A 23166-nucleotide genomic window follows, 5' to 3' on the forward strand; every position below is an offset into this window, starting at 1 on the left:
ATCCATGTGGCACAAGTAATGTAACTGGGGAAGTTCCAGGATAGAAGCATAGTCCAAAGCGCCACAAAGCAAAACCAAACAAGAGAGTTCTATGTCACAGGAGTAGGATGGAACAAGGTAGACATTTTAGGGACACCATAATAAATCTGCATTGAAGGGGGCAGCAGCACAGTTGGTGATGCCTGTTCTCCCAGACACTGTCAGTCACTTCAGTGAGACCCACCTGTCGTTTTCTAAAACCTGTCACAAGTCAGGCACAAAAAAGCTAGACCCAGCATTACACAAACAAAGAAAAGATTCTACTCTCTTTATTATATACCAATTTTATTTAATAGCTTAACCCATGAAGTATATAATTTCATTATAAACTCAAATGAAAAACAAATGCTGGGCTTGAAGAGGCTTAGGAAATAACTCCTCTTTGTAATAATGTCCAGAGTTAAGAATAAACATTTTCTCCTGGGCCAAAAGTCTCTGGAACCTATTCAGCCTCTGCTGCCTCTTTGCCTTCTCCACATTCAAACCGCACGAAGTCTACTACAGACACCCCTTGGGGCTGCACATACTGTCCCAGTGTGATGGAGGGATCCAGCAAGTACGGCTGGGACAGCATCTTGGTTTCTGCCTCTCCCCCAGGCTCATCGTCCAGGGAGCCAACAGAGAGAGGAGCCATGCCCACCACATGCTGCCCAAGGCGGCGGCCAAGGTCTTCAAGGTTTGCTTTCTGCTCAGACGTCTCGCAGATGACCAGGGCCCCATATTTCCCCAGAACCAGGTTGTGGAGCGAGGGACTGTGCATTGCCCCATGGACATAAGAGCCAACATAGAACCCAGCTGGCACCTTCACCCATGCAGCTCGTTTAAGAGTCATGTTTTCTCCCAGCTTCCCTGTGAGAGAGCAAAAACAAAAAACACACTTCCAGAATATGATGCTCGTGGTAGTACCAAAATATGCACAGAAGCAGCCAAGTTTGGGAGACAGTCCTCCGCATTTACACCGTGGATGTGCCACAGAGGGAGAGATACCATTTTCAGTGTAAACAGGAAAAGGGGTGTGGGGGGAGAGGGTGGGAGAAATGGAGTGAACACCAACTAGGTGCCATGCTGGTATTTAGAAACACAGGCTCTGGTGTCACACATATCCTGGGCGCGGGTCTCAGTTCTGCCTCTCACTGGCTTCGACCTTAGGCAAGTAACGTAATGATATAACCCCATTTACTAATTCATCAAGCCTTCATTTTCTCTTCTGTAAAATGGAGAGGATGCCACTTAAAATAACCTGAAAACAGGGTTATTGGGAGAAATAAATAAGATGTGTAAAGGAACTTATTACAGTATCTGCACATAGTGAGTGCTCCAATCTGGCTATCATCACTACCTTAAACTCAGGCTTAGAGAGCTTAAGGAAGCTGCCTAAGGCTACAGAGCTAATGTATGGCAGAGCTGGAATTAAAACTCAGATCTAGGGACTTCCCTGGAGGTCCAGTGGTTAAGACTTCGCCTTCCAATGCAGGGGGTGCAGGTTCAATCCCTGGTCGGGGAGCTAAGATCCCACATGCCTCGTAGCCAAAAAACAAAAATGTCAAACAGGGCTTCCCTGGTGGCACAGTGGTTGAGAGTCCGCCTGCTGATGCAGGGGATATGGGTTCGTGCCCCGGTCCGGGAAGATCCCACATGCCACAGAGCGGCTGGGCCCGTGAGCCATGGCCGCTGAGCCTGCACGTCCGGAGCCTGTGCTCTGCAACAGGAGAGGCCACAACAGTGAGAGGCCCGCGTACCGCAAAAAAAACAAAAACAAAAACAAAAAGTCAAACAGAAGCAATACTGTAACAAATTCAATAAAGACTTTAAAAATGATCCACATCAAAACAAAATCTTAAAAAAAACAAAAAAACAAAAATAACCCCCTCAGATCTGACTCCAAACCAATTGTTTTTTCCCACCAAATCACCATCCCTCCCAAAAACCACTATAACTGACACAGACAACTCCTGATCATCCACTGTATCAGGAAAAAGTCCAAAACTAAAAGCCCCAGAAAATCCAAAGCCCCATGTCATATGGTGGTTTCAGCTTCCCCTCAACAAAAATTAAAAGATAATATTTTCAGAGTTATTTATAAGAACCAAAAACAGATTCTAGGATGCTATCCCCTCTAACACAAGTCCAAAGAAGCCAAAAGGTAGGTAGGGGTAGGAGAATAGACAAAGGGGTCTGGGTAAATATCCCTGAATTAGCCATTGTTATAACTAAAAGTCATAAAAGGGAAGTATCCAGAAACCAAAAGGAATCTTAAAACAGCTCAAAGCATCTACCCAATAGTTAATTCCCAGAAACTGGCAAGGCTGAAACACCCAATTCTTCCAGAATTTCTTAATAAGTTCCATACACGGCTGTCTATCTAATTTTTCAACCATGACTCACTGAAACATCATACATACTTCAAGATGACCTGATAAAAACAGAATTGATGTCCTGACTGGAAACATCAGATGAGCAGTAAATTCCCAGCAAGCTCCAACCCCAGCCGTACCTCCCTCCTTCCATCAAGGACATGTACGAAGAAGGCAAAATCCCTACTACTCCCACTGCCAATGATCCAGATACGGCTCCTATAGCCAGTGGTTCTGAAAGAATGTACCTTCACAAATTCAGGATCAGATTTTTTTTTTAAGAGAGGACAAATTCCTAAACATGATGCCCTGAGATACTCCTGGATCCCTTCATAAAGAAGATGAAATGACCTCTGACGGACTATTTCCTTCATAGTGTACAGAGAGGTAGTCAACCGGAGGTCAAAAGGCCATCTCTGCCTAAAGACATGCTTTGTTTGGTCAGCACAGTGATGCCTACTAATTTTAATTAGTTGCAAACAGCTAGAAACTAAATTTTTTTTCATACAAATCCAAATTCTTTTAAAGGAATTTAAAAATTCTGATGACACTGGGATCCCATTTCCCTCAAAGTAATAACAGGTGGCTTGGTAATGGTTTTCTTCAGCAGAGTGTGAGCTTTTCAGGGCGTCCACTGCTCACTAATATCTAACACACCACCCACCTCTCGCAATCAGATTATCAGACCCTTGAAGGAACTTGACCTTGTAATTCTTGATCTAGATTTGGAGAAATACCAAAGATACCAGGAGATCCAGTTATTAATCTCCAGTTTCCAGATCCTTACAAATACTCACCAATTGCTAAGGCCAGCTGATCCTTGAGACAGCCTTCTCTCTCACGCCCAGCTGGAAGTTCAGAGAGCTCAGAGGAATTCAAGAAGCCCTAAGTGCACAAAGAAAATGAACACGAGTCAGTCTGTATAATTAAAATTACCAAGAGACTAAGCAAAAATATAGTCTATTTCTCAGAAAATGATTTAAGACAACTAAGTATAAATAGATAATGTTTTCATTAAGCCAAGAACGTTAAAAATTGCTAAGCACTCCACCCCCAATCCCATCCCAATCTCTGGCCTAACTTCTTCGAATGTAGTTTCCTAGAAATCAGAAACAATATTTTCATACAATCATAAAATGTTGAAACTAAAAGGTTTGTAGATTGTTGGTAGGAATGAAAAATGGTGCAAATCCAATGGCAGGGAATTGGACAACAGCTAACAAAACTACATACACTTTTAAAAAAATAAATAAAATTAAAAAACAAAACAAAAAACAAAAAAAAAAACTACATACACTTTTATCCTTTGACCCTGCAATCCTATTCCTAGAAATTTACTCTAATACACTTCCAACAATACAAAAGTACATAGGCACAAAGTTATTCATTGAGCAATTATTTCTAATCGTAAAATACTGGGAAGTCTAAATGTCCAAACAGGCAGAGTCTGGCTGAATAAACCACAGTACAGTCACAAAATGGAATACTATGCAGCTGGAAAAAGAGAGAGAAAAAAGGATGGTCTCCATGAGCTGCTATGGAGTATTTCCAGGATATATTAAGTGAAAAAAACAAAAGAATACATACCTATTATACCAACACTTGTGTAATAAATATTTGTGTAAATATGCTTATTTTTGCAAAAAGGATAACCAGAAATTAGTGGAGATGGTTATCCACAGGAGTGGACAGGAATGGGGTGGAAGGGAGAGGAGGGAAGTAAGACTTGTGTATGTGGTTGGCGGAGGGGGGAGGAGAGTTTTAACTTCCAGAACCTTGTTAATGTTTTACATATTCAAAAATAAAATTAGGGGCTTCCCTGGTGATGCAGTGGTTGAGAATCTGCCTGCCAATGCAGGGTACATGGGTTCATGCCCCAGTCCGGGAAGATCCCACATGCTGCAGAGCGGCTGGGCCCGTGAGCTATGGCCGCTGGGCCTGCATGTCCAGAGCCTGTGCTCCGCAACGGGAGAGGCCACAACAGTGAGAGGCCCACATACCGCAAAAAAACAAAAGAAGAACAAAAAAACCCACAAAAATAAAATTAAATTAACAAGGATTGGGGGTGAAAACAAACACTGACTAAACAGAAACAGAGATTCTAACTGTATTTCAAAGGAATAACACAATCTCAAAAGGGGGAAAAAAACTAATCCAAGTTACTTTCGATACAGTCCTTTGGCCACATAACTTCAAAGTAAGGACAAAAAGAACATCAAAGAAATCTTGAACTCCTTAGTAGGTTTGTTATTTGCAGTGGTCAGGGATAATAACTCTGAAACAAAGTGTGTACCCTACAGAGAGTAAATAAGCAAACATACTGAAATTGCTAGAAGCCAGTGTATTCACTATGAGAGAAGGAAGGTACAAATATAGAAAGGGGGAAGAAAAGAAAGAAGCTGTGGTGCAAGATTAGAACTGAAACACACACACACATTTCCTAGCTCTGCTGAAAGAGCAGAGCAGCAATGACATCTCAGTAGAATTAAGCATACCTAATGCTGCCCAGATCTTGGTTTCTAAAAACCATTCCCCCACCAGAAAGGATCAGGACCCCTTGGAGAAGTTGCCAATCCCATGGCTGGGGCAAGGAAAGTATGACATAAACCCAGAATACTCTGTTATGCCAAAAAGTACGGAAGTAGTCAGAAAATAATAAGGCCATACCAAAAAGACAATGGAGCCAGCTTGCATAGGCTTGGCTTAAACTTGCCAAATCCGGGGATAATTTGAGCATTAAAATGACTAATGGACGCGCGTGCAGCAACAAAGACCCAACGCAGCCGAAAATAAATAAATAAAATTTTTTTTTAAAAAAAGAAAAAGACTAATGGATTGTATAATGAATTGCATAAAAGAAGAATCTATGAGTCAATGTTGCTACTAAGTAAATCCCTAAATAAAGGGAGAAGGAGAAATCTCCTTATTACAATAGAAAGCCACCTAATAAAACTAACCCATGTGAAAGAAACTATAAGGGTTAGAAAAATAACCACTATGCAACTATCACAGTAACAACTGGTCCTGACAAGAATCATCAAGGGATGCTAAAACTTTTAGGCACAAGTTTTTTGAGGAACTGGATGTCTACACAGTCTCAAAAAAATCTCCCATACAGATTTCTTACTAGTTACAAAAAAGGAACATGGTTAAGTTTAGAGTGGAGAAACCTGGCAGATACTACCTTAACCAAGAGATCAAAATTAGCACCATCAATAACAAGACCACAGTCCCAACCCCCTGTGCCTCCTGATGTGATGTTCTGAGAAAAACAGAGGGTAATTTATTTAAGATTCTTACAAAAATCCATATTCTAAGTATGAAGAAACATCAGTTGAATCCAAATTGAAGGACGTTCTACACAACTGTCCTGTACCCTTCAAAAATGTCAGTGTAATGAAAGACAAAGAAAGGCTGAGGAACAAAGAAGGAAACCAAACAGACATGGCAACTAATTGCAACACATGCTACTGGACTGGATCCTGGATCACAAGAAAAACTGCTAGTTGCCAAAAACGGAATGTATATTGTATATTATCTAAATAAAAATATTGTATCAATGTTAAAATTCCTGACTGTGATCACTGTACTGTGATTATATAGGAAAATGTCCTTGTTTTTAGGAGATACATGCTGAAGGGATAAAGGGTTCTAATGTCCGCAACATACTCCCAAAAGGATAAAAAAACAATAGGGATGACGATAATATGAATATAAAAAGTGATAAAGTAAATAAGGCAAAATGTTAACAAATGGTGAATCTAGATAAATTTACTCTCTAGTTTACTGCAGAATACTGGCAACTTTTCTGCAAATTTGAATTTTCTTCAAAATAAAAGTTTTAAAAAGATAAAGCCCAAAAGGAAAAAATTAATAAAGCTAAAAGGGACCAAAGCCCCTTGTTACAGATAATGAAACAGAGGCACAGTAAAGTAAGTGAATAGCTCAGGGTTACAAACAGCTACTGGCGAAGTCAAGATTAGAATTTCTACTTCAAGTGACTCATCTATGCAGTACAATTCTAAAAAATAATCTCAACATAGTTTTCCATGTAATATGACTATTTAATGCGAGTAATAATTAACATTTACCACAAGATCTCAAAAGAAAGATAAACAGAAGGAAAAAGGTGGTACTAAACAAAAAAATTGTTGTGAGTAGTTGGTTCATTTTGGCCTTGGCAATAAGGATGGATCAAAGGCATACTGATACAATTCCTTCCTTGATCCTTCTATAGATAAGAATATGCTTAGACTCCTAAATTGTGCCTTCTCCAGCATCTATATTTAGAAATCCTTTCCTCAGGCCATTCTAGATTTCTGAACACAAAGCTTCACCTGATTTATGGACTGTATTCCACTGGCATTCATTCATTCATTCAACAGAGCCCCTAGCAAGTGCTGGGCCCACTCCTCATGCACCAGAGACACACTAGTGAAAAGACAAATCTCCTGCCTTATGAAGCTTACATTCTATTGGGGAAGGCAAATGAGAAATAAATAAATTAAAATGTAATATATAAGAACTATAACAACAAATTTTAAATGAAGCAAAATAAGGGGATAGAGCAATAGGAGGAAGGTACTCTTCTCCAGAGAGATAACATTTAAGCAGAAACATAAAATAAGGAAGTGAGACATGAGAATGTCTGAAAAAATGGAATAGCAAAGACCCTAAGAGGGGAGGAACAAATCCAGCATGTTGGAGACAACCCCCAAACTCACTTTACTATATGTAGACGGTTGATCCTTTAGGCTCTGACAATGCAACAGGGTTCCCAGGGCTACTTGCTGGACCAACTGTTGAAATTTTAAATTTCTGGAAACAAAATCTGTCTCACAGTTCACCTGTGGGAAGAAATTGATGTTGCTGTATAAGCTGTTTACTAACAGTCTCCAAAAATGCCTTAAAGCAAGGTATTGGTAATACAGACAGCAGACGCAACAAAACAGAAATAAATGTCTCTAGGGTTAAATCCACAGTTCCTCTACTAGCTTGAGGCCAGAAACTGAACGAAGGGATTCCTGCTGTGCCAATGAGTTAGCAATAACCTGCGCATTCACAGGACGGTTCCATAACGTCCCCCAAAGGATTCACTACAAGTTCACCACCTGCCTGTGGCACATGCCATAATCACCTCATTCCCTAGGCTCCTCCAATGCCAAACCACTTTTATCAGCTTGTTTATCTCTTCTCTCGCTCTAAACTAATCCACACCTGATTCTTCACCAGCTGGGCCCCTAAACCTCCTCTAAAACAGCTGCTTGCTGTCCATCATCTAATTAGTCTAATTCCTAGCTTTAAAATCTAACTATTCCAGGAAACAATCAGTGATGAGGTGTAAGGCCACAATTGACTCACATTTAGGAACAACAGTCCGCACTACTAGGCCTTTTCTCACCCACAACCTGTGCATTTCTATACTTAAATGAATCCATAGCTAGTAACTGCAATCTCACGGGCTTAATTCTAACTAGCTTTTATGGTTCTCAAACACCTCTTCTTTAAGAATGCAAAGGGTCTACCACAAAGCCTACACCCAAGGGACAGCTGTTCCTGGCATCTGGAACTCTGACAACTCACCTCTACTAACACAGTCGCGTTTCCTTCCTGTAGCAGCCCAATCAGACCTTCTTTGGTCTTCCTGCCATGGAGCCTGGCAGCTTTACTCCAGCCCTCCTTCTGGGCCTGTTTGTGGAGCCAGCTCTCTGCCTATAAATAAAAAAGATAAAAGGCAGATGACAAAGGCACAGAATTTAGAACAGAATGGGGCTCTAAAATACCTCAGGTTCCCCAGTTCTTTCTCCTTCCCCTCAGCCCTACAAGAGAAACTAATCTATCATTTATTGGCAGCCTACCACTAAATGACAAACAGTGGGCATTGTGCCTGGTGTTTTGAATAAGTTTAATCTTCACAACAACTCTATGGGGAAGATAGTACTATTTTCTTTATATAAAAAAAAAACAATGCAACTCTGAAATATTAAGCAAGGTGTCCAAGGTCACAGGATTAGTGTGAGGATACCACGATCTTATAAGACCTTATAAGATCTTATAAGACCACGGTCTTAGTCGTCGGTCTGACTCCAAAGCTCCCACGAGCCCTTTCAGCCCCAAGCAGCAGGAAATCTCATAGCAGCCTTGCGTGGAATAGTTTCTTAGCCCTGCGACCCTGAGTCAATTGCTTCAAAATAGGTAAAAGTCAATGGGTGAAACTGTCATTGAAGTCAGAATTCTATCTAGGACTCTGTCGTTACGGGTCACTGGGCAGCAAATCTGACTTCTACGCGACCTCCCAAATGCACTGGGGTCGGGCCCCAGTACCCCACTCCCACCCCTGCTCCCCTCTACTTCCTCTCCCACACCTGTTTGAGATCCCCGCCACAAGTCTCCAGAGCCTTCTTGCAGTTTACAAAGGAGTAGCCCGTTCTCCGCCGCAGCTTCATGAGGAGCTCCTTGCTGGAAGCCGAGGAGAACAGCCAGGGCCCAGCGTGAAATGTATGCCACGGCTGGGGCGACTGAAGCAGAAGGGGCCCCACCTGGAGGGAGTAAGAAAGCATGAGAAGCAGGAAGCAGCAAGGAGCTCGTGGGGTGGGAGCACGTCGGCCGGGAAGCGACCTTAGTAGAGACAGACCCGGGGGTGGGGGAAAGGCAGCGCCCAGACGCTCCACCATGAAGAGGGACCGAGGTGCGGGGAAGGGGGAGATGGAGCCGAACGCAGCCAGGGGAAGGGGAGGGAGCGTGCCCGGCGCACGGGAGACCTGCAAGGAAGGCAGAACGGGGCCAGGGCCAAGAGCACTCACTTGGCAGCTCCCGGGCCGCGCGACCAAACAGAGGCGCAGTGAGCGCAGCAGCGACATCTTTCCGGGGGCCGTAAACTGTTGCCGCACCCGTGAGGCCACGGGCCTACGGCGTAGCGGCGGGGCCAAAACTCTCCACCGGAACGCGCCAAGCGGAGATGGCGCCACCTGCTGTCCGGGGGGGCGCATTCGCCTCCCCTACTTGGCGTATTGAGACTACATTTCACAAAGGAATTACCCCCCGCAGGTAAAATAACAGAAAGCATGAGACAGAAGTGTCGCAAAACAACAAGACACGTGGTAACACTTCATGTTTATTTCCAATGTACTTCATATTCATTATCCATTTATGACTCATGACAAACTTGTGAGGTAGTTGGGTGGGTTCAGAAGTTTGGCCAAGGTCACACAGGGAGGAGGAGTAAATATTTGTTGAAGGAACAAAAATATTTGATGAACACCAACTGTGTGCCAGGAACCATAGCCCTGCCCTCCAAGGTAATCTAATGGTGAGAAAATAGGGAGCAGACAAATGATCACACGAGACAAGGAAAGCCTTACAAGACGAACAGTTAGTTAAAGCGTCTCAAGGGAGAAAGAAATCACATTCAAACAGGAGGCTCAGGAAAAGCTTTTTTCAGGAGAGAAGCTAAGAATAATGAAGAGTTTCAGAGGTAGAAATAGCCCTTCCAGGCAGGGAATCATCAAAAAGAATGAAGGAAGAAGCCAGGGAATCTTGGTGTGGATTTAGGGAACAAAGAGTAGACCTTTTGTAATTTGGTCAGAGGTTGCCTTACATGTAGGAGACCAGTAGGAAATGAAGGAGCAGGATAATTTGGGATCACACGGGACACACTGAGTACCAAGCAGAAGAGCTGACGCTTGCTTCTGTTGGGCAGCAGCAGAAGCTAATCAGAGCTGATTTTGGAAGATCACCAGAGTTTACAAAATGGTTTGAAGGGGAGTGAATGGAGGCCAGGAGGCCCCAGGAGGTGATGTGTGGCCCAAGGAGTAAGTCAGGAGAGCCCCCATGAGAGGCCCCACAGTGGGAGGAGAAAAGATGTGAAGGCAAAACACATTAGGAAGGAAGGACTGATAGGGACTGGAAACCCAAAGAAAAATCAAAGAGAACCTGATACTTAGTGATCAGGGCTCCAACTCCAAAAAGAGTGAAGGAGCTATGGCCCAAAGGACAGCTCTGCTGCCTATCCCCAACTTCAGGGCTGGGAGGACTTAACCCAGTTAGAGCCATGGTTCCACCAGACTATCTCTAGAAGCAAGAAGTGGGTGGTCAGAGTTTTCTTGCTTCCCAGCCCCCCAGTAAAAGCCCAAGTTCTCTGGATGCAGAAGAGATCTTTAATGCTTGCTTATTTATTTATTTATTTATTTATTTGCTGTACGTGGGCCTCTCACTGCTGTGGCCTCTCCCACTGCGGAGCACAGGCTCAGGACGCGCAGGCCCAGCGGCCAGGGCTCACGAGCCCAGCCGCTCCGCGGCATGTGGGACCTTCCCAGACTGGGGCACGAACCCGCGTGCCCCGCATCGGCGGGTGGACTCGCAACCACTGCGCCACCAGGGAAGCCCTATTTTCCTTTTTAAAAAATTCCAGTAGAATCTGGGGAAAAAAAAATCCATTCTGTATAAAAAGACAACAGCAGGACTAGATGGGATCATGACTGTCTTTCTGCAGCCACTGTTCACACATCCCACTTACCTCCCCTTCCCGTAAAATCCTGGATACCCTCCCATCTTCCACTGCTGAGAACAGGAACTGGGAATTTCCTTTGCACTCTAGCCCAGTACAGCTAGGGCTCTAGTATTCCTAGCACATAGCACCTCCCTGCACCTGCCCAAGAGTATCTCAGGAAACAAAAAGGGAAGGAGGAAAGACAAAGGCAAGGGAAATGCATCGTTTTTGGTCCTTATGTTTACGGCTCTGGACATGTGGCAGTTCCTTCATTAGAACAAGGTGTTCAGAGGGGCAGAAGGGTGACATCAAGCAGGTCTCGGTCCCCTGTGCCTGGCCCTATAGATGCTAACAGAGGGGCAGAAGGGTGACATCAAGCAGGTCTCGGTCCCCTGTGCCTGGCCCTATAGATGCTAACAGAGGGGCAGAAGGGTGACATCAAGCAGGTCTCGGTCCCCTGTGCCTGGCCCTATAGATGCTAACAGAGGGGCAGAAGGGTGACATCAAGCAGGTCTCGGTCCCCTGTGCCTGGCCCTATAGATGTTAACATTCTCATTCTCATCCCGCTTGGCCAGCTCCAGTTGGAAATGCTGGGGCAGGAGATGCTGAAAGAAGCTCTCTGTCCCGTGCTCGTCTCTCATCTTGGAAGCCAGATAGATGGTGCCATGGGGCCCGCACAGGTGTTGGAGGGTCCCCAGCAGCAGTGGGAAGGTGGGCTCCAGATACACGATATCAGCCCCCAGCACCAGGTCATAGTCTCCAGGGAAGACATGCTGGTCAATCCCCCAGGACAAGGCGCGGACGTGGGCCCGGCCTCCAGCCGGCACATTGGCCTGGACGTTGCCCTGGATCTGTTCTAGGACCAGGGGCAGGTCAGTGATGGTAACATCCCCCCCTGAGAGAGAGGAAGGAGGAGAAATGCAAGTCAGAGGGACCAACCAAGGGGTTTCGGCTCCTGCTCAGAAGGTGCAGGGACCTCAGGGCTTAGAGGATAATGTTTGGACAGCCCAAAGTCCACACTTTGAATTTTAGTTGCCCTAACCTCAACCTCATCCACAGCCATCTCATTACTCTACATTCTACAACATCAACATTTCTCTCTAAGCTAATCTTCAACCTCTCTGCCCAACACACGACAATTAGATGTCAGCAGAAGCCTGGGCAGGACTAAGCTGGAGGTGGGCTGCACACCCACCCCTTACTGACACAAACCAGCCCTCATGGATCTGGAAAGCTTCCCAGAAGACATGACCTCAGCAAGCCTTAAAGGACAAGGAGGAGTTAGTCAAGTGGAGCTTCCCAAGCAGAGATCAGAGAGTACAAAGGCCTGGTTGGGAGAGAGCACACTGTATTCAAGGAAGGCTGGATCTCAGAGGATGTGGAAGGGAAGAGAAAAGTGTCAAAACATGAGAGTACAGAGGAAAATGATTACGACATGCTAAGGAGATTCAGACTTGATCCTGAGAGCAATAGGTTTTAAGGGCAGAAGCAGAGAGTGACGATGATTAGATTAGGACTTCAGAAAGCTTCGTTCATGCAGTAAATATATTTATTGAGCATCTACTAAGTTCTGGGAGTACAGGCATGAGTAAAACAAAACCTTGGCCTTCCTTGAGTTCTGTTATAGAGGTAGAGACAAATGAGGTAATGCAAAACTATTTAATCACGATCATGGTGACTATTACAGAAAGAGACAATACTCAGAATTCATTCATTAATATTCATTATGTGCCTCTATGCCAGGTGCTGAGAATACAGCAGTGAACCAATCAGACAAAATCCCTCTGCTCCCGGGGCTTACAGTCTAGTGGCAAGAGACCTACAACAACAAACAAAATGAAACAAACAAAACACGCTGTAAGTCAGATGGTAATAAATGCTATGCTGAAGCATTAAGCAGGGAAGGAGGATAAGAACTGCTTGAGGGACAGGGCAGGAATGTCATTTTAAATTGGGTAGTTAGGGAAAGCCTCATGGAGCAGATTATGTTTGAGCAAAGACCTGAAGGAAGTGATGGAGCAAACTCTGTGGGTCTCTCAGGTTAAGATGTACCAAATGAGGGACTAGCAAGTGTAAAGACCGTGAGGCAGGAGTGTGCCTGGCAAGTCTAAGGACCAGCAGGAAGGCCAGTAGCTGGAGCAGAGTAAGTGAGAGAAATAATAGTAGGGCCAGATTCTAGGCAGGGCAGCAATGTCTAGGAAATTGGTCGTCATGAATATATTTTGAAGGTACAGTCAAGAGGATTTGCTGACAGATTAGATACGAAACATTGGGAGCGGGAGGTTGAGGATGGCTCCAAGATATTTGGCCTGACCAACTAGAAGACTAAGTTGTCATTTATTTAGGTGAGGAAGGCTGCAGGAGGAACAGGTATGGACAGGAAAATCATGAGTGCATTTCTGGGCACATTAAGCTTGAGATGTACATCAGACAACCACAGGAAGATATCGAGTAGGTAGCTGATTATACAAACAAATCTGAAGATATAAATGGGAGAGTCATAGAGTCATCAGCATGGAAAGGGCATTTATTTTTATTTTTTATTTTTTAAATTAATTTATTTTATTTATTTTTGCTGTGTTGGGTCTTCGTTTCTGTGCGAGGGCTTTCCCTAGTTGTGGCAAGTGCGGGCCACTCTTCATCGCGGTGTGCGGGCCTCTCTTGTTGCGGAGCACAGGCTCCAGACACGCAGGCTCAGTAGTTCTGGCGCACGGGCTTAGTTGCTCCACAGCATGTGGGATTCTCCCAGACCAGGGCTCGAACCCATGTCCCCACATTAGCAGGCAGATTCTCAACCACTGCGCCACCAGGGAAGCCCAGAAAGGGCATTTAAAGCCACGAGGTGATGGAACTGCTTGGAAGTGAGTGTAGACAGAAAAGGAGAGGGGTCAGAGGACGGCTCCTGAACCCCGGTGCACTCAGACTTTCAGTTGTGAAGAACAGGAACCAACAAAGGAGAATGGAACAAATGCCAGTGAGGTGGGTAGAACCCAGAAGTGTGGTGCCCTGGAAGCCAAAGGAAGTGTCTTCCAAGGAGGAGGGAGAGACAAACACTGCCAAGTCCAGTAAGGTGGGCTCATAACTGACTCTTGTACTTAACAACATGGAGTCAGAAGTGAAGCTCACAGCCTTTCTGGAGCAACTGGAGTGGAGGGGGCAGGCTGGGTTGGGGAGGGGGGTAGAATCTAGAATGGAATTGAGGAAACAATAGGAAGAGAGGAATGACAATGAGCATTAACTCTTTTGAGTTTTGTCATAAAGCAGAGCAGAGAAATGGAGTGGGAACTGGAGGGATGTGTGTAGGATCAAGAGTTTTCTCTGATAGGAGACATTACAGCCTATTTATGTGCATAATACACACAAACACACATATGGAATGATCCAGAAAGAAGGGAAAACGGATAATGCAGGAGAGGTGGTAGAGCAGGGTGTTTGCAGGAACAATGTCTTTAGGTAGATGAGAAGGTTTGGGGTCTCATGACACACACTTGACCTTAACTAGGAGCACAGCACGTCTGCCATGGTAACAGGAGAGAAGGCAGTGCAGACAGACACAGACACAGCTGGGGAAGAGATGCTGTGATAACATGTGGATATCTGCTATGAGAAAACAGAAGCAATCAGAAGAGCTAGGAAACAAAGTCATCAGCTGAGGAGACATTTGGAAGTTTGAAGGGCAAAAAGATAAGAAACAAGATGTTTAGGAGAGCAGAAGAATAAATGGGTGAGGGCAGGGTAAGAGGCTAGCTGGGCAGCGCTTAAGGACGCATCTGAGGATAGTGACAACAAATTTAAAATGAAACCAGGGACTTCCCTGGCGGTCCAGTGGTTAGGACTCTGTGCTTCCACTGCAGGGGTCACGGGTTGGGGAACTAAGATCTTCCATGCTGCGAGGAGCAGCCAAAATAAATAAATAAAATAAAACCAGTCAACACAGTTGTATATTATACTAGGAGGGCCTGGGGGTGGGAGGGTCCAGGAGGCTTTCCCTTGGTAGTGATGTTTGAGCTGAGCGCTGAAGAAGGCATATGCATTAACCAGGTGGTACAAGGGTTCCAGACATAGAGTGCAGCCAGTGTGAAGGCTCCAAGGAAGGGGACATCGAGATAGGCTTGAGGAAATGATAGGAGGGCACTAGGTAGCACAAGGAGTACAAGAGGGAGAGGGACAGGCAGAGAAAGAGGCTAGAGGGAGACACAGGGCCTTGGAGGCCATGCCAAAGGGGTTAGTTCTATCCTGAAAGCAGCAAGAAGCCATTGAAAGATGGGGAAGAGATGCCGAAAGATCGCTCTGCCAGTCGGGTGGAATGGGCAGAGGTCTAGGTGTGGGCAAGGGGTAGAAGCAGGAAGACCATTTTGACTAATTGTAGCCTTCTAGGCAAGTGATGGTGACAAGGACTGGGGAGTCGTCAGTGTGGATGGAAAAACAGGAGATTCAAGAGATTTTTAGGAGATAAATCCATCGGACTTGGATAATGGAGTTGGGGGCGAGAAAAAGGGACGTGTCAATTGTGGGTCTAGGTGTCCCACTGGGTGGATGGTAATTTGATTCACTGAGATGGGGAAGGCTGAGGGAGAAACAGGTTTGGTGGCGGAAGAGCACAAGATCTAGTTTGGGCAAGCCAAACTTCCCCATAGGGAAGCTCGAAGACACTTGTGAAAATCCAGGGAAAAGATGGCAGTGGCCTGAGCTAGAGATGAAGGGAAGAGGAATAGAAAACTCGGGAAGTATTAAGTTCATATGACCCAAAGGACTCACTGATTGCCAGGATGAGAGGGGCGAGGGCAACAGATGAGAATGACACCCAGATTTCCGAGTTGGCAGCAGAATAGGGAGCAAAAGAAGGAGAAGCCAGTCTGGGAGCAAGCGAAAGATGTTTCCATCCGTATTACACCCATTTTTCTCCCATTTTAGCATATCTGCCCACTTCTCATCCACCCATTCCTTCATGGAAAGCTGCTGTTGACACTCCCTCGGTTCTTTCTGAGCCTGCTATGTTCATATTCCTCATCTGACAGAGCTTCTCCCTGATGGGCTCCCAGAGAGTCAAGGGAGACACGGCCAGAGCATGTCCACTGGCTCTGCACATACCTCGCCATAGTTCTCATCCAGTAACACCTTCCCCCATCTTCACCACTAGACCATAAACTCCTTGGGGAGAGGAAATCTATCTTACTCATTGTTGTATCCCAATACCTAGCATGATTCTTGGCACATAGGGGACTCCAAATACATGTTGGCTGGATGAATAGAAGAAAGAATGCCTGCCTCTGGGAAGACTTCCCTGAATGTGTTTCGTGTTATGTCCCTATGAACAAGGACATGTTAATTTGCATTCCTAGGGACATGACATCATAAGTGTTTTTAAAGGAAAGTTTTCGGTGTGAAGTTTTGCCTGCGCGTTAGATTATAAACTAAGGAACCGTTTCCTTTGTAGTTTTTGCTTCTTGACAAAAATGGAGCAAAATTTTCCTTACCTTTTCCTTTCCCAAGTCTGCAGTGCCTAATTCCTACCCCACTTCCCACAAAACACACCCTAACCCTCAGAAACTCATAAGCTTGTTCCTCCCAAGCAATGAAATCCTAAAGAATCAAAAATATATTCACAATGAAGTCATAAAGTACTCATGAGGTTTAATACCTGCAAATTGCTCCCCCTACAGGATACACCCATATATGCATTTTGACAGAAGACCATATATAAAGCAAAGGAGATTTTTCCTTGTAAATATCCATGAAATCACAAAGAGCAAAAAGGTAGGAAAAACTCCTTCTACTAAGGCCTGCCCGATTTTTATTCCTTGCCCCCAAATTAACCACCTTGGGTGCTCTGACAGCCAATCAGCGCTGTCTGGCACACAGGAGCAAGTAGGGGCACACACACGAAAAAAGTTAGAAAGAAGGGACTAGGCTGGTTCCAAACCATTCCCCTCTCCCAAGAATACAGGAAGTGACAACTTCTCCACATCCCCGTCCTCCCCCCCCCCCCCCATGCAGCGCTGCCAAGATACCCACGATGCCCGTCCCAGCGCCCAGTTCGATCACTTTCTTGCCTCGGAAATCCACATTCTGACTCTCGAAATAGTTGCACAGGCTTAGAGCCTATGGGAGAAAAGAGAGAAAAGATAAGACTGCAGCGGGGATTGGCTCCATATGGGAAAGCGAGAGTCCGGGGTCTGACCTTCCGCGGACCCTAGCCCAGGGCCGCTCACTCCTCACCGCGTCCCACACGTGCGCTGCCACCCCGAGGCGGGACCCGAAGTTCTCCGTGATGCTCAGCACGTGACCACAGAAGTAGAACCGGCTTTTCTCCGAGTAGGAGTCGGCGAAGAGTCTGACCTCCCGTGGGAACACGGATTCGGGCTCTGATTCAGGATCTGGGCGGGGATCCGCCATCTGGCCGCGAGAGTGCCGGCTCGCCGGCCAGCGCTTGGATCCCGGATCTGAAGCGGCGTGGGGGTTGAGGACCGCGGGCCGTCTCGGCTGCCCAGTGGCACCGAGCCCCGCCTCCCCGAGTTTGCCCTCCTTCCTCCAGTTTGACTTCCTGGAGATGGAATGAGGAGCTGCCTCCCTAGCTCCGGTCCCCAGAGCACACACGATGGGACTCACGCCGGACCACGGGGGTCAGACCCGGTCGACTGCTCGGAGAGCGGGAGAAGGGGAGAGGAGGGAGGATTAACTCACCGTAGGAAGCGGGGTCCCTGGACCCCTCTCACCTGCGGGGTGCACGGGGGCCTGCAACCGGGGTGGTAACCCAGACCGAACAGAAGCAGGCTAAGGAAAGAGGCTGGGTGCGGGTCTGGCCTTGCCAGCCCAGTTAAAGACCAGCGGCCCCTCTGCGTTCCTCCCTGCGCAGACCATTAGAATTCACTCCTGGAGCTTTAAGGGGTGGGCTCTGCTCACTACGTGCCTTCATGCGTCATTCTCGTGCGCCCTGAGCCTCGGTCGTGGTCCACGTGGGTTCGGTGGATAAACCCGGGCTGGGGATCATGGCGGGAACCGAGACTGGGGATGCCGCAGCAGGAGCCGAGGCCCCTCAGCCTCAGAAGCGCTACTATCGGCAGCGGGCTCACTCCAACCCCATGGCGGACCACACGCTGCGCTAGTGAGTGAGCAGGGCAGGGGCGAGCGGGGGAGGGAGAGTAGGGCAGAATTCTCAGAGTAGCCGGGAAAAGCGATTGTGCTGCGACGGTTGGAGGGTTTAGGGTAGGCTCGGGAGGATCAGCTGGGTGACGTCAGTTTGCGGAGGGTGGGTCTGGGAGATTGGGCAGAGGGCGGAGTTGGCGGGTTGGGAGGGGGCGTGGCGTTCTGGCCGAAGGCTGGGTAGAGTTGCAAGTCTGGGAAGAGAAAGAAATTGTTACCGAGACTAGAGTAATGGAGGCCGAATGTCGTTTCCATCTTTCAGTTTTATCTGTGGGATTTAAAAAAAGACAAACTTGGGGGGAGGGATTAATTGGGAGATTAGGATTGACATATGCACTACTATATATATAAAGTAGGTAACTAATAAGAACCTACTGTATAGTACAGGGAACTCTACTCAATACTCTGTAATGACCTATATGGGGAAAGAATCTAAAAAAGAGTGGATATATATATATATCCATATATATATCCATATATATATATATGATTCACTTTGCTGTACAGCAGAAACTTACACAACATTGTAAATCAACTATACTTCAATAAAAATTAATTTTAAAAGAAGACAAACTTATACACAATTCTGCCCACACCTTACTCCATCCTCTTCCCGCAGAGAACTTCAACAAAGCAAAGTCCCTATGCCTTAGGAAGTCAGTCTCTGGGACAAGGGGAACTGGAGCCCCAGAAAGGAGAGCCGCCCAGCCAGAGTCACATCAACCCTGGAAATGGAGACAGGCAGATCAGCAATAATGGGCCACTTGATAGGCCTATGATTCACACTGGGAGGTTAAGGGTGGTTTCCATTGTGCTTCCTAGAGGCCAAAGGGCCCGCCCTGACAGAATATTTGAGAAACCCTCCTCTCATCCATCTCCCACCCTCACCCATCCACCCACACACACAGTACTGCTTCTGCAATGGTATAACCAACCTTCTCATGTTTCTCACGTCTTCTCTCCAATAGCCCTGTGAAGCCAGAGGACATGGATTGGTCTGAGCTATACCCAGAGTTCTTTGCTCCACTGACTCAAAATCAGAGCCACGATGACCCAAAAGATAAGAAAGAAAAGAGAGCTGAAGCCCAAGTGGAGTTTGCAGACATAGGCTGTGGCTATGGCGGCCTGTTAGGTAACACTCTGGCCCTTTCTCTGGAGCAAGGAGAGGCAACGCCTAGGTTCTGCCAACTCAGCAGGTTTGGGGCGGGGGCATAGTTGGCCTTTCCCCTTCGGACCAGACATTGGTGCTGTGACATCAGTGTGGAGAACCTCCACTTTCCCTCCACTCTGGGTCTGTGGCCTTTGCCCTGGAGAAGGGAGGGGGCTGCCTCAAAGCCTCTTAGAAATTGGGTTGTCTTGTCTGGCCCTGCCCCTGGCCCCAGTCCCTACGTGAGCCATTTCACCTGCCAGGTGCCGGGTCAGTGAGCTGGTCAGCACAAGCGTCAGAGATTAGTCGCTGTGGCCAGTGATCCTGAACTGTCTTTCTTAGGGATTCCACCACCACCCCTCCCCCTCCCCCCTTCCTCACCAGAACTCATTCCTTCTCCATGCTCATATTTTCTAATTTCTCTTGTGTTGTCTGTATTGTCCCAGCCATACATGCTGGACCGACTTCTCTGTTTTTAGATCTTCCATAGAAATAACAGCATGACAGAGAGGAAGCTCATGGTACCTGGTGGCAGAAAACCATGGTTCAAGTTCTGATTCTACCTCTTCTTAGCTCTGTGACTTTGGGCGTTTCTGACCCTCAGTTTTCTCATCTTTGCAATTTACCACAGAATGTAATGAGGATTAAATGAGACATGTGTGAAAACACTGTGAAGACTTTAAAGCACATGCAAAGATACATGTATTCCCAGGCCCTCCCACTTCCAGTCCTGGTGACTTTTTTTGGGTCTCCCCCAGCCCACTCCTCCAGCACAGAGCCATCCATACAGGTAGCTCTCTTGTCATTATTGATTTTGGTAATTGCAGATTGAGGCTTCCTTTCCTGTGTTGACTCCTTTGAATATACTGCAAGTATGAGGTTGATGATTCCATTCCTATTTCTGTGACCAGTGGAACTGTCACCGCTGTTCCCAGACACGCTGATTCTGGGTCTGGAGATCCGGGTGAAAGTCTCAGATTATGTGCAAGACCGGATTCGGGCCCTACGAGCGGCTCCTGGAGGTGGTTTCCAGAACATCGCCTGTCTCCGTAGCAATGCCATGAAACACCTTCCTAACTTCTTCCGCAAGGGCCAGGTGGGGAGGGGCACCCATGGGTTAGGCTGGTAAGCAGGTGGGGCATGGAGGCCAGGCTCTCACAATCCTGTTGGTGCACGTCTGTCTCACAGCTGACAAAGATGTTCTTCCTCTTCCCTGACCCACATTTCAAGCGGACAAAGCACAAGTGGCGAATCATCAGTCCCACGCTGCTGGCAGAATATGCCTACGTGCTGAGGGTCGGGGTGAGTCGAGAGTGGGAGGGAGGATGGGGTCAGGGACCTAATAAGGGACCTTCCACTAAGAATTCAGTGGGGGTGCATTTAGGACTCACCACCACCCCCGTGATCCTGCTGCTCAGTTGCCTGCAGCCCCCCATCTAGGGTGACTTTGCCTGTGCAGGGGCTGGTGTATACCATAACTGATGTGCTGGAGCTACATGACTGGATGTGCACCCATTTTGAAGGGCACCCCCTGTTTGAGCGCGTGCCTCTGGAGGAGCTGGTAAGTAGGGGGCCTAAGGGAAATTGCAAAGATTTCTGGAAAGGTCCTTTCCAGAGTGGTTCTGTATGCTTTGAATCTAGCTTAATGCCAGGAGGATGGGATGGGTGTCTGGGGACCAGGGCAAGGACTTATTGAACCCTTCCTTCTCCCAGAGTGAAGATCCCATTGTGGGACATCTGGGCACCTCAACCGAGGAGGGAAAGAAAGTTCTACGCAATGGAGGAAAGAATTTCCCAGCTATCTTCCGAAGAATACAGGATCCCACCCTCTAGGCAGTGACCCCCAATCCTACACTTCCTGATCACTGACTTTGCCTTTGCTGACTTTGCCTTAGTTGGACCCCATCTTCCAGGGACTGGAAAGAAGACTGGGCCCTTGGACCTTCCGAGCTGAGCCTGCTAGGGCTGAGCGGCAACAGTCTCTCAAAGAAGTTGAGGAGCTGCCCAGGGCAGAACCCTGGAGTTCATGACCACCCCTGACTCCTCTCACCTTCTTACCCTTCCAGTGGCAGCAGAAAGCAAAAGCAGCTGACTGGGAAGGTCAAAAGACCTTGGACCAGAAGGGATCTTTGGAAGGGAGTGGAATCTTGCTCTCCCTTAGCAGTCCCTTCTCCTGGGATTTCTCCTTCTCAGCTGGAGTGAAGAACGCAGTTCTCCACTGTCCATCTAAACTGCCTTCTAAGCTCAAATCACCTGCCCACTCGTGTTTATTTTGCAGTTCAGGGGGTAACGTGTATGTGTGCACATCCCATGCTGCTGTGTCTCAGGAAGGGCTAGAGTGTGTATCACTCCTGTCCTCTCCCTGCCTAAGACTTGACCTGGGGAATCTGTGTTCCGTTTATTGTTGCTGTCTCTGGAGATTCTGGGAGGGTGTGGTGGTGGAGACCCTCTCCTTCTTCATGTTGACCTTTGCTTTGATCCCAGAACTTCAGAGCTGACTTGCTGACACAGAGCCTGCCAGGGCCGGGGGCGCGGGAGTGAGGAGCAGAGGTGAACTGGGGAGGATTCTGAGGCTAAAAGTGGAAAGGGGCTGCTGACTAGAAAGCCCCACAAAGGGGACTGAGTCAGCTGGAGATTCAGAGCACTCGCTTAGCCCTTGCTCTGTCCAGGAGCCCAGAAAAATCTCTCAACTTTTCTAATTTGCAAAAAGTTCCTTCATTTGTACTCCTCAAGCACCAAATTACCATGGCTGGAAGGACAGGGCTTGTTGACGGAAGAGACCAAGCCCCCTTCCCAAGGAATAAAGATGAAGGCTCCTGGAACCATCTTAACCCATTAACCCACCTGCTATCTGCCCAGTGTCAGGTACAGGGGGAGGGGGAGATGTAGTAATGCAGGAAAATTGTGCTCACATACCAAAAAGGTGCATCCCGATGAGCCTGGAATCTGAGGACAGCTACAGCTGTGCCTCTTCCCTGCTTCCCTTCCCGGAGGAGCTGGAGGATGGGGAATTCCTGAGGTTGGGCCCCAGTGGGCCTGAGGAAGTGATGGGAATACCAGGGACCCAGCCTGTATCTTGGTCACCTAAGCCTCACCAAATAGCCTTTCCAAGGAAGAGATCTTTAGGGTGCTGGACTAGGGCACCAGCCCAGGAGGAGAAGCCTCCCCTCCCAAGATGGTCATTGCAACATGAGGTCCACGGGAGCCTCTGTGGCAGCTCCGGCCCCGCCTACTGTTCCTGGGTGCTAATCCCCAGCACAGACCACTCAGGAGAGGGGATTGGCTGAGGAGCTTGAAGAGGGGGCGTCGCCACTATCGCGCCCAAGAGTTAAATAGGGGCTGGGGCAAGACGCTCCGGAGAAGCACTGTTTCCCGGGTTCCCCAGCCAGACCATGACCCAGACCCTCAAGCTCGCTTCCAGAGTGTTCCATCGCGTCCGCTGCCCTCCTGAGCTGGGCGCCTCACTGGGCTCCAGAGGCTCGGAGTCAGCGCCCCGGGGCTTGGCGGACATCCCAGGCCCCTCCACGCCGGGCTTCCTTGCTGAACTTTTCTGCAAGGGGGGACTGTCACGGCTACACGAGCTTCAGGTAGAGGGCACCGTTCTCGGGACTGAAAGCTGGGGAGGTTGGCTTTAACAAGACCCTAGTGCAGAACGTAGGAGGGAGGGCCAGTGAGAACAGATGTCCATGAATTATGGAAAAGACAAGTTGGGACTGGGGTCGGTGGTTCGCCAGGGGCGGAGTCTGTCCCAACACCCAGCAGAGGAGTGCGTTCAGAAAGCGCCTTCTCGCTGTGCAGAATTCTGGAGACTCGGTAGATCCAGGACAAGTGCGCGGGAGGCACGTTTGGCTTAAAGTTAGTGCGCTCCTGTACATTCAGTGGAGGCTTGTCCTGAGATGGACAGCCCACGTGAGGAACCTTTAGGGGTTTCTCCGCCCAGGTGACCAAAGAGAGATCCAGAATGTCAGCTTTGCACCAAGTCCTTCCTCCCCGCC

At 47.5% G+C, this 23166-nt stretch overlaps 4 protein-coding genes across 8 annotated transcripts in view; 2 read left to right on the forward strand and 2 right to left on the reverse strand.

Annotated features, from left to right (window-relative positions):
* Positions 1-9271, reverse strand: part of TSFM (Ts translation elongation factor, mitochondrial) — a 33951-nt gene extending 24680 nt beyond the window's left edge. For 3 of the 5 annotated variants that reach the window (XR_003002103.1, XR_003002104.1, XR_003002102.1), the window contains exons 1-5: positions 9197-9271; positions 8759-8932; positions 7977-8105; positions 7118-7240; positions 3191-3278 (exon numbers count right to left, since the gene is read on the reverse strand). Coding sequence is in view for 2 of the 5 variants with exons in the window: in XM_024736859.1 (XP_024592627.1) it covers positions 482-888; positions 3191-3278; positions 7118-7240; positions 7977-8105; positions 8759-8932; positions 9197-9253 (978 nt within the window). In the remaining 3 variants the exon portion in view is untranslated. Of the gene's footprint in view, positions 1-293; positions 889-3190; positions 3279-7117; positions 7241-7976; positions 8106-8758; positions 8933-9196 lie in introns of those variants that run through there. The other 2 variants (XM_024736859.1, XM_024736860.1) reach the window with 2 other exon arrangements.
* Positions 9272-10826: 1555 nt separating this feature from the next.
* Positions 10827-17315, reverse strand: EEF1AKMT3 (EEF1A lysine methyltransferase 3). Its single transcript, XM_024737231.1, has 3 exons — positions 17101-17315; positions 16874-16983; positions 10827-11778 (listed from the first exon to the last, which is right to left on the reverse strand). The coding sequence occupies exons 1-3, from the start codon at positions 17275-17277 to the stop codon at positions 11385-11387; spliced, it is 681 nt and encodes a 226-aa protein (XP_024592999.1). The 5' UTR covers positions 17278-17315; the 3' UTR covers positions 10827-11384.
* A 522-nt stretch (positions 17316-17837) lies between these two features.
* METTL1 (methyltransferase 1, tRNA methylguanosine) lies at positions 17838-22010 on the forward strand. Its single transcript, XM_024737230.1, has 6 exons — positions 17838-17986; positions 18993-19156; positions 20083-20267; positions 20360-20473; positions 20631-20732; positions 20885-22010. Exons 1-6 carry the CDS (start codon positions 17871-17873, stop codon positions 21002-21004), a joined length of 801 nt encoding a protein of 266 aa, XP_024592998.1. The 5' UTR covers positions 17838-17870; the 3' UTR covers positions 21005-22010.
* Positions 22011-22563: 553 nt separating this feature from the next.
* The window catches only part of CYP27B1 (cytochrome P450 family 27 subfamily B member 1), a 4716-nt gene continuing 4113 nt past the window's right edge, over positions 22564-23166 (forward strand). The window contains exon 1 of the mRNA XM_024737120.1: positions 22564-22758. Within this exon, the coding sequence (XP_024592888.1) occupies positions 22564-22758 (195 nt within the window). The remainder of the gene's footprint in view (positions 22759-23166) is intronic.

Source organism: Neophocaena asiaeorientalis, unplaced genomic scaffold (assembly GCF_003031525.2).
Source record: "Neophocaena asiaeorientalis asiaeorientalis breed wild unplaced genomic scaffold, Neophocaena_asiaeorientalis_V1.1 scaffold134, whole genome shotgun sequence".
In the NCBI taxonomy this organism is placed as follows: Eukaryota; Metazoa; Chordata; class Mammalia; order Artiodactyla; family Phocoenidae; genus Neophocaena; species Neophocaena asiaeorientalis.